At 35.3% G+C, this 17706-nt stretch overlaps 1 protein-coding gene across 1 annotated transcript; it reads left to right on the top strand.

The window, feature by feature from the left end:
- Positions 1-15807: 15807 nt before the first annotated feature.
- Positions 15808-16982, top strand: LOC113334943 (protein ALP1-like). Its single transcript, XM_026581164.1, has 3 exons — positions 15808-16113; positions 16204-16441; positions 16534-16982. Exons 1-3 carry the CDS (start codon positions 15808-15810, stop codon positions 16980-16982), a joined length of 993 nt encoding a protein of 330 aa, XP_026436949.1.
- Positions 16983-17706: the final 724 nt, after the last annotated feature.

The raw sequence follows: 17706 nt of genomic DNA, 5'->3' as shown, positions 1-17706 counted from the left end.
GGTTAAAATAATCAAACCGATATCGATCCAAAATAGTTCTATATTCTAGAATCAGTTTAGTACCCAAACCGGTATGCAAACTGAATGTTCTGTGAACTCCGGAACCGGCAAAGGTCCTAAGTTTGTAAATCGGTACGTGAACTAAAAATTTATGTAGACTCCGGAACTTTGAGTTAGTTCAAAGTTTGCAAACCGGTACGTGAACTGAAAAGTTATGTAGAGTCCGGAACTCGGTAATTGCATAAGTGTGCAAACCGTTTTATGATCTGAGAAGTTCTGTTGACTCCGGAACTCGGTCATTGCATATAAGTTCGAAAATCGGTCCATATACTGTGGCTCAGCCGATCCACGAAGTTTTCAAGTAATTGTACTTTGTACACTTACAAATTATGTTGATTATGATTCAATTGCGATTAAATTATTTCCTTGAAGTAATTTGAATTTGATCAATTCTCTAATTAACACTAGATTCATTTGATCACATGAGTGTGACTCAATATTAATGTCTTGTGAACATGAAAATGAGTATTAAGCTTAGTTTTGTCTAACCATGTTGAACATAGTCTTTATATACGGTTCGGTTACGGTTTACCTAACCACGGTGTATATCTTGTATATGTGAATAAGATTCGAATCTTTCATCTAATGGTGAATATTGATTGCTTGGTTCCAAAGATATCTTAGCTTAAACCTAAAACAACCTGGGCTTTGAAGTCTATATAAGGGGCACTCTTGGCAACTGGGATCTTTGAATCCTGACACTACTTTTTGGTGTGTCCTAGTTGTATATAGAGTCGTCCTTTCCAGAAACCCTTTTAGGGTTTAGCGACTACAAAGACTTCATTGGGATTCATGAAGTCAGGTCCAGTTATCTTTTATCTTGATAAGTTGAGTATCCTGATCTTGATTGTTTGTAGAGCCTTGATCCATCAATCAAGATAGATAGTAATCAACAAAGTCTCTTTGTCTCATACTTTGTTGATTCCGCAAGTTTTATACTTGTGAGGTGTATAATAATCTAGGTTGCACTTCGGGTTGCATGAGTCCGGATTTCGAGGATAGCCAGACTTTTTTCTAAGTTTCTATCGATTTCCATCACCTGGATCTATCGTTTGAACTGATCATCCGTTTAGATCGTAAATCAGGAAATCAATCATAGGTTTAATCTATGGGAGGCAGATTTGGTTTAAAGTCTTCAATTGAGTTGAAGCAACTCTTAGTTGGTGTGAGACCGTCTAAGGGAATCAATTGCGCGGAGTCCTGCTAGGATTCAAGAGGCGTAAGGAGCGCGACTGTACCTGAATCATTGGGAGACTGAGCTCGGGCTCAACTACATTCCAGACCGAAGTTAATTGGCAGTAGGCTAGTGTCTGTAGCGGCTTAATACATTTTGGTGTTCAATCTGGACTAGGTCCTTGGGTTTTTCTGCATTTGTAGTTTCCTCGTTAACAAAATTTCCGGTATTTGTGTTATTTCTTTTTCCGCATTATATTGTTTATCTTTATAATTGAAATATTACAGGTTGTGTGTTGATCAATCACAATAGCTAGGTCCAACTTTGTTAGTTGGATAAGACTTGATTGATTCTTGGACATTGGTCTTTGATACCGTCCAAGAATTCTCTTTGTGGTTAGGTTCACAGATTCAATTCTGTAAACGTTCTAACAACAAGAGAGGGAGAGAGAGATATAACTCTAGGTACTTTCCTTGATTGAGTTTTTACTCTCGGAGTGGTGTTGAGTTTGTCCATATAGATTTCTAAGAAAAAGTTGGTATTTTGGTACCCCGGGCGTTTTCAGTTGGTATCGGAGCAGGCAAACACATTAAGACCTAATAAGTCTGTGTTTGAAGCAGTCTGTTTAAATGGACAGGAGTGCAATCTCTATAAACGTACCGCCAGTGTTTGATGGCTCAAATTACTTATGGTGGAAAATCGCTATGCATTCCTTTCTACAAGCCCGTGACTTTGAGACATGGAAAATTGTAGTTATTGGATATAGCGTACCAACAATTATTGTAGACGGAGCTACTGTTGCGATGCCATTTATACAATATAGTGAAACCAAGTTAAGTGCTGCAAAGCATAATTCTGACGGGTTAAACGCTATTATCCACGCCATAAGCCTAGATCTTTAGCACCATGTGACTTCGTGCACTAAGTATAAATATGCTTGGGATATCTTAGAAATCGTATTTGAATAGGATACCTCAGAGAAAGATGCTAGGCTTCAAAACCTAACTTCTGACTGGAAAAATCTATGTATGTCTGATGAGGATTCGTTTGATGAATTTAATCAAAAGGTGTCTAGTATTGTTAATGTTTGTTTTGAATTAGGGAAGACTATCTTCCAAAAGGACACTGTGATGAAAATTCTCCGATCCTTACCAGCAAGATACATAGAAGGAAATAACCTTGATACACTTTCCAGGAACACTCTTGTTAAGAAGTTGAAGATCTTTGATTATGAAATGCAATCCAAAGACGGAAAGGATATTGCATTCAAGGCACTTTAGATGAAGATCTTGATAACTCAGTTTCTTTGATCACAAGACATTTTAAAGAACTTCTTAGGAAGAGAAATAAATGATTCTCCAGAGACAAACCTCCAACGTCAGCTAAGCTACATAACTGTATTTCTGCTAAAAACAGAGATTCTAACGAAACTGACGACGAGGATATACCACAGTGCTTCAAGTGTAAAGGATTCGGTCACTTTGCCAATGAGTGTCCAGATCGAAGAAAATACACTGGAAACAAGAGTTTGGCTGCAACACTTGATGAAACCTCAGATCATTATGATTCTGAAGAGGAAAAAAAATTCAAGTGTAACACACTTGGGTGAAATTGTCAATTTTGATAATTGTAGCAATACTCATATCAATCTTGATAGTTTAATTGATAATTCGTCATCAAGATCATTGGAGAGTGTTATGGATTTTTCGTGTACTAATGAGAATTCTGATAATGTTTCAGGTACCCTGTGTTTGGTTGTTGAAATTTTTCTTGAAGTAATCTCCAAGTCAACATGTCCTTATTGTTGATGGCTGTCGTAAGTGCAATCAAATTAATAATCTTATTTCCATACAATTAACTGGTAATATAATGGAAGCAAGGACCGTTCCCACGAAGAGCAGTGAGTTTTACTTGTCAAAGTGTCACAAAGGGGGGTTTGTTTTAGATTTTCAAGCAAAATAAAATAATCATAGCAAATAAAGTTGAGTTGTAATTAATAGAGAGAGATATGATCGAGGAATCCTTTTTCGTTAATAAACCGTCAATGAGTTATTATACTTGCCTACCCATCGTTAATCATAGATTATCATCAACCGTGGAATAACATCTAGCTCAGTGTTAATCCCTAAATTCCTTTTATCGCTGAGTACGGAAGCTCTCCAATACCATATTCTATTCGTCTAAACCACCTAGTAGTAGCTCACTCAAGGTCTAATTTGGTCGAGTGCTTTATATTTTTTGATTTTATAGGTTGATCCTAATAGTTAGACTCTTAGCTCAAGGTCCACTTTCTAGTGTTGTTTATACCCACAATCGCTCCACAGAATCCCTCTGTAATGTCTCGTGTTCTCTACTTGTGTATAAGTTATTTGACGATTACTTATCTCCTAACTCAATACTAGCAATAGATTAAATCAACAAATCAATTTAGTTGGCCACCTAAACAATCTATCAATCAATCATAAATATTCGATATAGTATAAACAAGTGATAATCATATGAAGAACTTCAAAGTAGATTAATATAATAAATCAAATCTTGTTTACAACTTAGAATTCATACTCAATCAATAGGTGTTTATCTACTCATGGATGTAGAAACATCCATGATATACATATAAGAAAAGTTTAGAAATATCGTTACGATTGAAGAACCGCTCCGAAACCCTAGCTTTCAATCCGTGTGATGTTTCTCCTCCCTAATACTTACAATTCCGTGACCTGCTGATGATGTTTCATTCATGACCTAATACCTAATTTTATAGGTTTACATTGATTGGCCTTCAAGTATCTAGTTCGGTTCAAGAACCCGACCCGAAAATACGAAATAACGACCCCAAACGTGAACTTTGGCCTTCACCAGTATGCATACCCGTTTGCATACTTAAATTTCAGTTAAATACAGGGGAAATAAGTATGCATACCCGTTTGCATAGTGAAAATCCGTCTGCATACCCGTTTGCATACTTGCTTGTCTTCCGTATTCGATAAAAAACTTGTTTTGGCCACAACTTCCTCGTCTGAACTCGGAGTGACCTCATTCTTTTTGCATTCTTTTCCACTTTTAATTATCTTCAAAATTATGATGAGAAATCCTTAATTTGAATGAGTTAAGCTTGGTATTTGTCTCGTCTCTTGATTTTTAGCGTTTTGCTCTTTTCGTCGCACTTCTTCCACTTCTCTTAGACTTGGGCACTTGGAATACTTCTCTTCCTTGCTCTTTTTAGCACTTTGTACCTCCTTTTTGGATGATTCAACTAATAGAGGCAAATAAGAGAAAACAAGAGTAATAATACGAAAACATGAAAGAATAATAGCTAAAACAAGTATGGAATGGATGCTAAAATCATATGAATTATGTACTTATCAAATTCTCCCAACACTTAGGCCGAGTTTGGGAAATTTTTTTTTTTTTGCAAAATCACTTTTAAAATTTATATATAGTAATTATTTTTCATATGGATGTTTGGTAAAATATTTTCAAAGTGCTTTTTACCCAAAGCACTTCCAAAATACCCCAAATTTTAAAAGCTGGGGGAGGAGCTTGGAAACACAGATGCAATGTTTTCTTTGACAATTTACAGGTGCATTGTGCCACTGTTATCAGAAATGTGAATTCCCACATGAATAACTGGTGTAAAGTTCAAACAATGGTGAATACAGGAAATGGGACTGGCCATAATGTTGTCTCAAGAATATGGAAAAGGCCGGAACCTGATGTGATAAAAATTAATTTGATGCTGCGTGTTGTAGATATTGTTGCAGGCCTGGGACTAATAGCTAGAAATAATGCAGGTACGTTCAATGGAGCTAGAAGTGCACCAGTCAAAGGATTAGAACCTGAGGAGGCTGAAGCATTGGCAGCATTAGAAGGGATCAAATGGGCAGCAGCAAAAGGGTTTAGGAAAATCCACATAGAGGGAGACAGTCAGAACGTAGTCAATGCCATTAATGGAAAAGCAGGAGCAGTTGCCAGGTTACATAATAATATTATTCAAGATTGTCAGTTCTTGTTAGAAGATTTTGAATTTTGGATTTGTAGTTTTGTTCATAGAGATGCAAACAATACAGCAGATTCACTAGCTAAGCATGCTCTATCTGTTTCAGTGTTAGAGGAATGGCTAGATATAAAGCCATCTTGGCTGGAAACAACATTGACAGATGATAGTATGTCTATGTAATTCATCCTAATCAATAAAATCTCACTTTTCGTATTAAAAAAAAAGGGAGGAGCTTTTAAAAGCTATAAAAGCATAAGCTTTAGCCCCATCTATTTTTAATACATGATTTTTCTTTTATATCCCTATTATATTCTATAAATGACCAAAATTACCTTTGAATTTTTGACAATCAATTTCTTATTCTCCATATTATATTCTTAAAAGATTATTATTTTCGATCTATATCATATTCTTAAAAGATTAGGATTTTCAATTTTAAATTATATTTTATATACCATTTCAATAAAAAAATCTTTTATATTCGTAAAAGATTTGTATATATTCTTGATTTCGTTCTACACTTTCATGTGTATATATACGGCCTGTAGTGATTGCTAGGCCTTCATATCCTTCACCAAAGACTATCGAGGTATGCTCTTCCGTTATAATACAGGCATCCAACTCAAAACCAATTGACGATGAGTCGAGAGGCCCTAAAGGATTATAAACCGCATGATCTTAGATTGCCCAACAATGTGGGACTAATAATCTCAGCACTCCCCCTCACGTGTAGCCTCGTTGGGTCTAACACGTGGACAATTAAATCGCGTGACGCGGAGTAAAGGCGCGGTCAAAGACTCGTCGCAAATAGCCTGCTCTGATACCATGTTAGAATGTGGACATCCAACTCAAAACCAATTGGCAATGAGTATAGAGGCTCTAAGGATTATAAACCGCAGGATCTTAGAATGCCCAAACAATGTGGGACTAATAATCTCAACAGCCCCCTCACGTGTAGCCTCGTTGGGTCTAACACATGGACAATTAAATCGGGTGACGCGGAGTAAAAGCATGGTCTAGTGATTCGTCGTAAATAGCCTGCTCTGATACCATGTTATAATACGGGCATCCAACTCAAAACCAATTGGCGATGAATGGAGAGGCCCTAAAGGATTATAAACTGCAGGATCTTAGATTGCTCAACAATGTGGGACTAATAATCTCAACATCTTCTTTGTCCAATTGCTTATTATGTTTATGTTTTGTCACTTTCTTCATTCCTTATGGTTGCTTATGTTATATACAGAATGGCATTAGGCTTCTTATTGCAAGTAGTTTTATGTTCTTATTGTTAATTAATTTATAAACTGAAGGTAGCCAACAGATCAAAGCGTTTCTCCATTGACTTCTAGATACATACAAATTTTGATGCTCTCGAAATGCATAAGCATGATACTGTCCTCATTTTCATCAGATAGTTTGGCATCAACATAATTGTTTACATTTGTTTTGCTTGTTTTTATCTCACACTCTGTATACTAATGGGGCATGTACGGTATATAGATTTTTTTTGCGATGAGTGACAACAACACTAGTGTAGCAATTAAGCAGGAGGCTAGCGCTGTCTGGGATGCCGAGAGCATTAACATATTTTGTGATGAGTGTATTCGAGGGCATCGTCATGGTACTCATTTTTCAAAAATAGGATGGGAGAATGTAGTTAACAAATTTAACAACGCATCCGGAAAAACTTACACCAGGGTTCAGCTGAAGAATAAATGGGATAGTCTTAAGGTTGATTGGAATTTATGGAGACCATTGATTGGGAAGGAAACTGGCCTTGGATGGGATTATGGAAAAAAGACTGTTGTTGCAGATAAAGAATGGTGGGAGAAAAAAATAAAGGTTAGTCAGTTGATTGATATCTAGTTACTTTGATCTATCATGAAGTTCTAATTAATAAGAAAAAAATTTGTTTGAACTGTAGCTGTTTCCGGCTGCCAAGAAGTTTATGAAGAAAGGCATTGAGCCTACTATGCTTGAAAAGTTCAATAGGATGTTCTTAAAAGTGACCGCTAGTGGTGGAGCTGAATATGGAGGTCCATTAGTTGGTAATATTTCATATCAGGGTCGAGACGATGAAGCAACTGATCATGTTGAAGAGGTTGAAAGTAGTGATGATGAGTCAGAGGAAGATAATTTTGTCCCAAATTCTGTAGACAGGGAAACCAAAACAAACAAGAGAAAGATTGATGACCTATCTGGTTCACAAGAAAGGAAGGATAAGAATATGTTAGGAATCGATCGAAAAACGCAGCGGAAATAGAGTTTTAAAATTTTTCTATCAAAACCCAACTTTTAGTTTCATAGATGTTAATAGGAACAAAGAGGGATTAGAGATTTCATGTACCTTTTTGGCTAATTCAAATCTCCAAAAAGAATACCAAATTCTACTTTAAGCTTTATCTCCAAAACCACCGATTTGTGCTGTTACGGGAGGAAGAAGAATAAACTTTGTTGTAGCTTTTATGCTGGATACCCACACTTTCTTTATCACCACCAACTACTTCTTATTACTTGATGGAAACTAATTGGGAGGAAGAAGAATAAACTTTGTTGTAGTTTTTATGCTGGATACCCACACTTTCTTTATCACCACCAACTACTTCTTATTACTTGATGGAAACTAATTGATGCCATGAATCAAAAGCACTCACTGTAACTTGAAAGTGAAAGAAAAAGAAGCTACTGGCTCTTTTGAGAATAAGAGCTTCGTCTACTTTTGTCTACGGAGAAACCAAACGAAAGACAAAAGAAAAACAATTGCTTTGTCTCCCTGGAAAACAGACACGTATAGGTTTAAGGACTTTTTCACAATAAACTTAATTGTATAGGGACGGGATAAGAAGAAGGCTTGGCTATCTTAGCTTTTGGTGTTCAAACTTTTATAGCTTGCTCCCCTTATATAGTTTTTATATAAGGAGCTATCCTTCTTGTTCTCAAAAACCTTCTCCAAATACAATTAGGTCTTTTGGACTACAAGTAATTTTAGCTTTCCTTAACCGTATAGAATTCATTGTGTCTCACACAATTGCAAATACGATTAAGAAATTACAAGTCACTCCACCAAAGACTTGTAATTGACAAACACTCTAAAATTACCTGTTTTAATAAAAGTAAAACCCTTCCTCTACTTTCTTACAATAAGTCCCTCCGCTAATACCGGTATTCATAAATTCTCATAGGTGTGTAACAATTACACATCAGCTCCTATGCAGAATTTATATTTTGGTCCTTGATGTGCTTTTCTTATTATTATTCTAATAATCACTTAAACAATTTAAGCGACCACTGGGCAGTGTAGAATAATAATTTTCGCCCAATAATCCAAGGGAATACACTTCCGAGGCGGATACCGTATTGAATATGCATATTCTTACTGCGCACTCACAACCATCCATCTTACCCAGATATTGGATCCAAACTAATGACCTCACTTCTTGGTAAGACAAGATAGCCGGAAATACACTTAAGGTATATACATACTCTCAGGTTTTAGAACTTACGTAAAGTAGTAGCTTAGATCCATTCATTTAGCTGATATACAATGAACAGAACTAACCGACCGGTTCGAAAATCCAATTACATCAACCTGCTAGATTTAGAATTCTCCACTTCTATGATTGAGATTCATCATGATACATACGTATTTATCATAGCAAGTTATAATTTAAACGATGAACAAAATTCATATAGATTACGAACGAATAAATGTCACCAATATTATATCTCCCATTGTATAAATTACAACTAATATATTCGACCATATCTCACAAAGCATGTTTAAAAATGAACTGTTAAATAATATTTAAAATGTAATGTCAAACTATTGTTTTTGGGAATAATCCCAACAATCTCCCACTTGCACGAAAACAATCAAAAATCATGTGTTGCAACGATATGGATACGGTATCGGATACAAGATACCAATACGCTACTATGATACACCAACTTGAAAAACTAAAATACGGCGATACGGCATATCAGTAGTTTTAACATAAATAAATTATATATAAGATAGAAACTTAACAAAATACATAAGTAGTTTTAACATAAATAAATTATATATAAGATAGAAACTTAACAAAATATATAAATGTATGATTGACCTCGCTTGAGAGAAAAAGTCTGGATAAGAAGGAAGAAAGTCTAGAGCAAGATCAGTGGACAGACTTGGAACTAATATTTTGTCACTATAGTTAAAACTTCTCATAGAATCTAGTAAAATATCTAAATTTTCTAATATTAAGGTATTGACATCTAATATTTAGTCAAAGTTTTCTAACTGAGTTGTATATTGAAGTATCCGGAGTATTAGTACGCGTATCCGTGTAAATACGTATCGATACGGCTGAATTTGTTTTTTAGGTGTATAGGTGTAACACAACAAAAATCAGATTTGACTTGTATCTCATCAACATGACTAACCATCCCAACTGCATGACAAAATATCTCTCCTAGTACATAGCATAACATACATGAAACTACCTACAGCCAAAACATAAGGTATGTCACTCAGTTCTTGCATTACCTCAGATGTCTTAGGACAAACAACTTATGCAAGTTTTATGCCATGTCTACAGGGTAAGAAACCCTTCTTTGAGTTTGCACAGCAAATCTCTCCAGTAATTTGTCAATGTAACTGACGTGGGATAAGCCTATCATCCTAGCATTCCAATTTCTGAGAATCTTAATGCCTAGAATGTAACTGGGCCTCTCCCAAGTCTTCCATACAAAATTGATTGGAAAGCCATCGCTTTACTGATGATAATGCCCCTACATCATTTCCAATGAGTAGTATATCATCTACATACAATAATAAAAACATCACCATGTTTCCCTGAGTTGCTTATAAACATTGATTAAGCATCCACTATTTGTTCAACTTGCTCCGGTTGTCCTACAACTTGTGGTTGAACTTGAGGTTCAACTTCAGGTTGAGGATATACTACTTCGTCATCCACATGAAGACCCGGATCAACTAAAGGTTCATTAAAGATCGCGAGATCCTACTGAACTATTTGTTGATGCTCAACCACATGTGAATTTGTATGTATATTGGACAATCTACGTGCTCTTATTATACTATTACAAGTTTGTTCATTAAGTTCAAGAATATCAAAAGTTATAGATCGCAAAAATGGAGCAGCCTTGTTAGACACTTCATAGAAGTATTACCAACTCCCACTGAACCAATTTCACACAACTCTTCAAGCACAACTTTACTGCGAGGTTTATAGTCCATCATATAATCGTCTTCAAGAAACATTGCATTAGTACGTACTACTAACTTTTGCTCTTTCGGATTATAAAATAAACTAGCTCGAGTACCTTTTGGTTAACCTACAAACAAGCACACTTCTGACTTCGATTCTAGTTTACTAGATTTTCCTTTTAGCACACGTGCTGGACAACCCCAAATTCTTAAACACCGTAGACTTGGATTATGCCCAGACCATAGCTCCCTGGGTGTCTTAGGAACTGCCTTACTAGGTACCAAATTCAAAATATATGTTTTTATGTGGCTAATCCCCCAAAAGAAATAGGTAATGAAAATCATAGACCTAACCATCTCTAGTAAAGTTCTGTTTGAAAGATACTAACCACCTCGATCTGATCGAATGGCTTTCAATTTCTTTCCTGCTTGGTTTTCGACCTCTGCCCTGTATTCTTTGAACTTTTCAAAAGAATCAGGCTTATGATGCATAAGATAGATGTAGCCGTATCTAGAATAATCATCAGCGTAAGTGATGAAATACTCACAGCCACCTCTAGCTCTAACATCCATCGGTCCACATACATTAGTATGCACCAACTCTAATACTTCATTGGCTATATCACCTTTCCCTGTAAAGGGTCTATTGCTCATTTTACCTTCCAAACAGGATTCACAAACTAACCATGGTTTAATTTCCAATGAATCAAGAGATCCATTTTGAACTAACCGTTTTGATCATGTTAAGGTTAATATGACCAAACCGTAGATACCATAAGTATGTAGTGTTAGTCGAAGGACTTTTCCTTTTAAGAGTGGTAATAGATGGTATACATTCACTATTTAAAACACAAGGAATAATAGGAGAAATAAGATATAAACTATGCGCCAACACACCAGTAAAATAACCAAACAATTTTTAATTATTTAAAACCTTAAAAGAATCAAATTTAATTGTCAAACTATCTCTAACGAGACAAGACACTGAAATTAAATTCCGCCTAGTGTTTGGCACATTTAAGCAATCTTTCAAAACTAAAATCTTATTCTCCTTAATACTACTACTACTAAGACGAACTCTTCCTACAGCTACGGCAACAACTCTTGCATCCGAATTTAGGCTTAGGTAAATTTCTTCTTTACTTAGTTGCCTGGTTATCTGAAACCCTGCAATGAATCGCATTCATGATTAATGGCTCCAAAATCTATACACCAAGTGTTTGATGTATATTTGGCAACATTTGCCTCAACAACTAAAGATTCAAAAAATACCTCCAGAATTCTTCTTAGCTAAGTATTCCTTGCAGTTGCGCTTCCAATGACCAGTCTCATTGCAATGGAAACACCTTCCCTTTGCAACACTTTCTCCCTTATCCCTTATAACACCCAAAACATTAATTGCACCAGGGGATGTTTTCTGAACTTTCTTCTTTGGATTCTTTCGTTTGGGTTTACGCTTAGGATCCTCTGCTAAGTGAACACTTCCAGCTGCCTTTTTGTTGTCCAAAGCAATTGGTTAAGTGACTCAGGAAGAGTTAAGCCCATCTTATTCATGTTGACATTCAACTTGAAATGCACAAACGAACTGGGAAGGGAATTGAGAACAATGTCAACTTTCATGTCAGCATCCATAGTTGACCCAAGGGTTTCTAGTTCGTTAAACAGAGACATCATGAGAATGACATGCTCACGAACTGAAGTTCCTTCTTGCATCTTAGTGTTCATTAACTTTCTAGTTGCCTCCGCTTTGGCGGGACGACTATGTTCAGAAAACATTTCCTTGAGACCATTAATGATCTCAGCAGCTTTCTCAAAGCCCTCATACTGATGCTGCAATACATTGGAAATAGAAGCCATGATGTAGCACTTGGCCATATCATTGGCCTTCTTCCACCTTGCATGTGCACTAGCTGTTTTTGCGGGTTCAGGGAGTACCGGTTCTGGCTCGTTTAGAACAAACTTGTAATCTTGTACAGTGAGTACAATATCCAAGTTTCTTTTCCAATCAACATAGTTGGGACCGGTTAACTGGTTTTCTTTCAAGATAATTTGTAAGGGACTGAGGTTCGAGATCGACATCTAAACATGCGTTACAAATAAATTGTAGTGAGATAAAACAGTTCTTAAAGAATGAAAACAAAACAAACATTTATTTATTGCAACTCCCTAGTATTACGATAAACATCGGATTCCCAAAACTTTACATACGTAACATTCCTTAGGGAATCAATTGCGCATGTAGTTTTTCAGGTGGAAGAACTTTCCATTGATTTAACAACCCTAGACATCTCATGTCATATTAAATCAACAATCCGATATTTTTAGCCTCTAAACTAAATATTTGTTTCCTTTGGGAAATCAAATTACTTAGGTTTAGTTAAGTGTAACCCAAAGACAATTTTCAGAAACTTCATAAATTGAATTGTCTCCTTAGGAAGAACAAAATGATTCACAGAATCTGAATTTTCCTATGGAAGGCAGCGGGATACAAAATCCCTCTCCCACTTAATTTCTTAGACAAGGGAAGGTAGTATATTGCATACAACATCTACACATCACATGTGTAAACCAAACAATACTACAAAACTATGATTTCCAATTTAACTAACTCAAAATGATACTACAGCTTACATACATGTCAAGGAATCAATAACTATTATGTAAAGACACTTGAATAAATCAAACATTATTCATAAATTTACATGAATACTAGAATCACCAAAACCACAAGGTAACATTACTGTATATGGGATGGAGTTGGTAATCTAAAGTGATAAGTAGTTATGCCTTTTTATAATATGCCAAATCCAGAACATTTGTTTTGGACAAGCTGGACCAAAACGTGTTGGACCTAACAAATGATTTCTGGACTTTTATTACAACAGTAACTCCCTTACCCACTTATACCAACAGTAGATTCAGTTTTCAAAAGCTATTAGAGTTTGTTTTCAAGTACAGAGAAAACAAGTTTTAAGGAAAAATAATTTGAAAACAAATCTCTTAACCACTAATTCAAACATCTAATGTGAATTAGAAAAGTATCCATACATATCCTTCGTGGAGCTTACTAGTACATACATATTGGTGAACCAAAGACATAATACTCAAGCTCATATATGTGTCTAGAAACCAATATTACTATAATGATTGTTACTACCAAATCATCAAAGTCATCATGTAACTTTACTGTAATGAACGTGTTCACGATCTTAAGTGGAGCATTACTGTACTTGCTGTAATGTACCAAATCCATTGAAACTTTGATTTAGATAAATAATACACACCAAAGCTGTTTTGGACTTATTATCAAACAAAGTTTTGGACTTTGATTACAACAAACAGTTGTACTACAACTTAACCAGAGACTTAGGTTCTTCAATATACAGGGAAACTATTTCGAAAACTTCCGAAAACAGATTTTTGATTTTTGAAAACTCTTTTCATAAACAAAAAACCTCCAATTCATACATCTCATGTAAAATTAGAGAAGAACCCATATATCCACTCATGGTGACTTCTTAAATTATTAGTAAACCATAGACATATTTATTTTGCATTACTATACAAAATCAGCCAACACCCATCTTAGCTTAACCAAATCAATCGTCAATTTTTAACATGAATTTCAAATTGATAAATATAGGGTTCACACAATTCGTAGAAATTCCAAAATTGAAAAAGCCCTAATTTTTAAAACCCATCATAATCTCTATCATGATCAATAAAATTGCAATTATTAACATCTAAACCTAGATCTTGATGCCATTGTTAGGAATCGATCAAAAAACGCAGCGGAAATAAAGTTTTAAAATTTTTCTATCAAAACCCAACTTTTAGTTTCATGGATGTTAATAGGAACAAAGAGGGATTAGGGATTTCGTGTACCTTTTTCGCTAATCCAAATCTCCAAGAAGAACACCAAATTCTACTTTAAGCTTTATCTCCAAAACCACCGATTTGTGCTGTTACGAGAGGAAGAAGAAAAAACTTTGTTGTAGCTTTTATGTTGGATAACCACACTTTATTTATCACCACCAACTACTTCTTATTACTTGATGGAAACTAATTGATGCCGTGAATCAAAAGCACTAACTGTAACTTGAAAGTGAAAGAAAAAGAAGCTACTGGCTCTTTTGAGAATAAGAGCTTCGTCTACTTTTGTCTACGGAGAAACCAAACGAAAGACAAAAGAAATACAATTGCTTTGTCTCCCTGGAAAAACAGACACGTATAGGTTTAAGGACTTTCTCACAATAAACTTAATTGTATAGGGACGGTAAAAGAAGAAGGCTCGGCTATCTTAGCTTTGGGTGTTCAAACTTTTCTAGCTTGCTCCCCTTATATAGTTTTCATATAAGGAGCTATCTTCTTGTTATCAAAAACCTTCTCCAAATATAATTAGGTCTTTCGGTCTACAAGTAATTTTAGCTTTTCTTAACTGTATAGAATTCTTTGTGTCTCACACAATTCCAAATTCGATTAAGAAATTACAAGTCACTCCACCAAAGACTTGTAATTGACAAACACTCTAAAATTACTCGTTTTAATAAAAGTAAAACCCTTCCTCTACTTTCTTACAATAAGTCCCTCCACTAATACTTGTATTCATAAATTCTCATAGGTGTGTAACAATTACACATCAGCTCCTATGCAGAATTTATATTTTGGTCCTTGATGTGTTTTTCTTATTATTATTCTAATAATCACTTAAACAATTTAAGCGACCACTGGCCAGTCTAGAATAATAATTGTCGCACAATAATCCAAGGGAATACACTTCCGAGGCGGATACCGTATTGAATATGCATATTCTTACTGTGAACTCACAACCATCCATCTTACCCAGATATTGGATCCAAATTAATGACCTCACTTCTTGGTAAGACAAGATAGCCGGAAATACACGTAAGGTATATACATACTCTCAGGTTTTAGAACTTACGTAAAGTAGTATCTTAGATCCATTCATTTAGATGATATACAATGAACAGAACTAACCGACCGGTTCGAAATAATCCAATTACATCAACCTGATAGATTTAGAAGTCTCCACTTCTATGATTGAGATTCATCATAATACATACGTATTTATCATAGCAAGTTATAATCTAAACAATGAACAAAATTCATATATATTACGAACGAATAAATGTCACCAATATATTATATCTCCCACTGTATAAATTACAACTAATATATTCGACCATATCTCACAAAGCATGTTTAAAATGAACTGTTAAATAATATTTAAAATGTAATGTCAAACTATTGTTTTTGGGCATAATCCCAACAAGGTAAACAAGTGGGCTGACAGAAGTACTTCAGGGGAATGAAAAACGTTGCCACAGGATATTTAGAATGGAAAAGGATGTATTTATCAAATTGTGTTTTGAACTGCAACAATATTATGGGTTAGAAGGTAGTAGGAGAACGACTGCTGAGGAGATCGTTGCAATGTTCTTGCACACACTAGGACATGGAAATGTAAACAGGTTAACACAAGAACGATTCCAGCACCCGGGTGAAACTGTAAGTAGATATTTCAGCATGATGCTCGATGTTGTGTGTCGTTTAGCAGTTGATATAATAAAGCCTTCGAATCCTACATTCAGAGACACCCACAAGGAAATAGCAAGAGATACAAGATATATGCCTCATTTTAAGGTGCCTAGCTTTTACTTCAATTTTTTTATAATAGTTGCTTTTAAGTTTTCGAACATTGACATGCTTGGGTTTGTAATATAATTCTTCCAGGACCAGGACTGCATTGGCGCAATAGATGGTGTACATGTCCCATCTACAATATCCCAAGACAATCAAGAACTGTATATTGGGCGCAAAGGGACTCCCTCTCAAAATGTAACGATGGTTTGTAACTTTGACATGCAATTTATATTTGTATGTGCAGGTTGGGAAGGCAGTGCCCATGATCCAAGGATACTTGCATCAGTTCTTGCTAATCCAAATATGGAATTTCCAAATCCTCCAAAAGGTTCTTTTTCTTTTTTGTTTGCATTTCTAGATGGTTTTATATTCTCGAGCAGTAGTTATAAGTTCAACTTTTAAGCAAATCTTTTTTATCAGGAAAATACTATGTAGTGGATGCTGGGTATGCACAAATGGATGGTTATTTGGGACCATACAAGGGTGAAAGGTATCACATTTTAGATTTGCGTCGAGGTAACAAGCCAACTGGTCAAAAGGAGGTATTCAACCATATGCACTCTTCCCTTAGGTCTGTGATTGAGCACTCTTTTGGAGTATGGAAGAAAAAATGGAAGATTCTAAGAGATATGCCAAGTTACCCGTATACAAGACAAGTTCAGATAGTCGTTCCGATGATGGCCATTCGTAACTATATTAGGAGATATGCTACTAGGGATAGACATTTTGAAGATGCTGATAATGGTGTTTATGATGCAACCAATGAACCAGACAATGAAGAAGAAGAACATAACTATACCAACCGATGGGGATCAAAAGAAATGAAAAAATTGAAAGATGAAATTGCTAAAAGTTTGATGGGAGATTAATTACTAAAAGAAAACAAATATGTAGTGAAATCTATAAAAGACATTTATCAAAAATAAAAATAAGAGCTATTTAAATAAATATTTGATTTTAGTATGATATTTTTTTATCTCGAATTATAGAAGATCATGTCTGTTTTTGTCATTTGATACAACTACAATAAGTGAATCTATATTTTACCAAACACAACTTGATCACTTTTTAATCAGCTTTAGATTTTAATATATAATTTACCAAACACTTAACTGCTTTTTTTACACAGCACAACTGAAAAGCGCTTTTACAAAAGCCACAACATTACCAAACTAAGCCTTCGCTTTTTCTAGTCCTCGAGCAAACTAAATAAAACTAATCCTAAATACAACAACTCCATGTCGTTGAGTCGACGGTTGCACTTAGCTAATGCAACATGCCTTTAAACCCATAGGTGTCCCTAGTGGACGAGTTATAGTTTCGTGAGGGTTTACAAGAGGTATACCCACAAAACCTACTCCAATTTCTCGCCTTGGAAGAATCACTAAGGATAGACACAAAGTAGAAAGCCAAATAATTAGCTTGCATATTCTTTAGATACAAACATCCCGCATACATTCCAATCATCACATATAAGCAATTACTTACGTGTGACATTCAACCTGATTGCATAACTCTACTAAGATAGTCATTGTACTTGTTGCAACGTTTGTCACAACACTCGCATACTGAAATCACATGGATAGATAAGAA

Source organism: Papaver somniferum, unplaced genomic scaffold (genome assembly GCF_003573695.1).
Source record: "Papaver somniferum cultivar HN1 unplaced genomic scaffold, ASM357369v1 unplaced-scaffold_137, whole genome shotgun sequence".
NCBI classification, from domain to species: Eukaryota; Viridiplantae; Streptophyta; class Magnoliopsida; order Ranunculales; family Papaveraceae; genus Papaver; species Papaver somniferum.
This window is presented reverse-complemented; position numbering and strand designations above follow the sequence as displayed.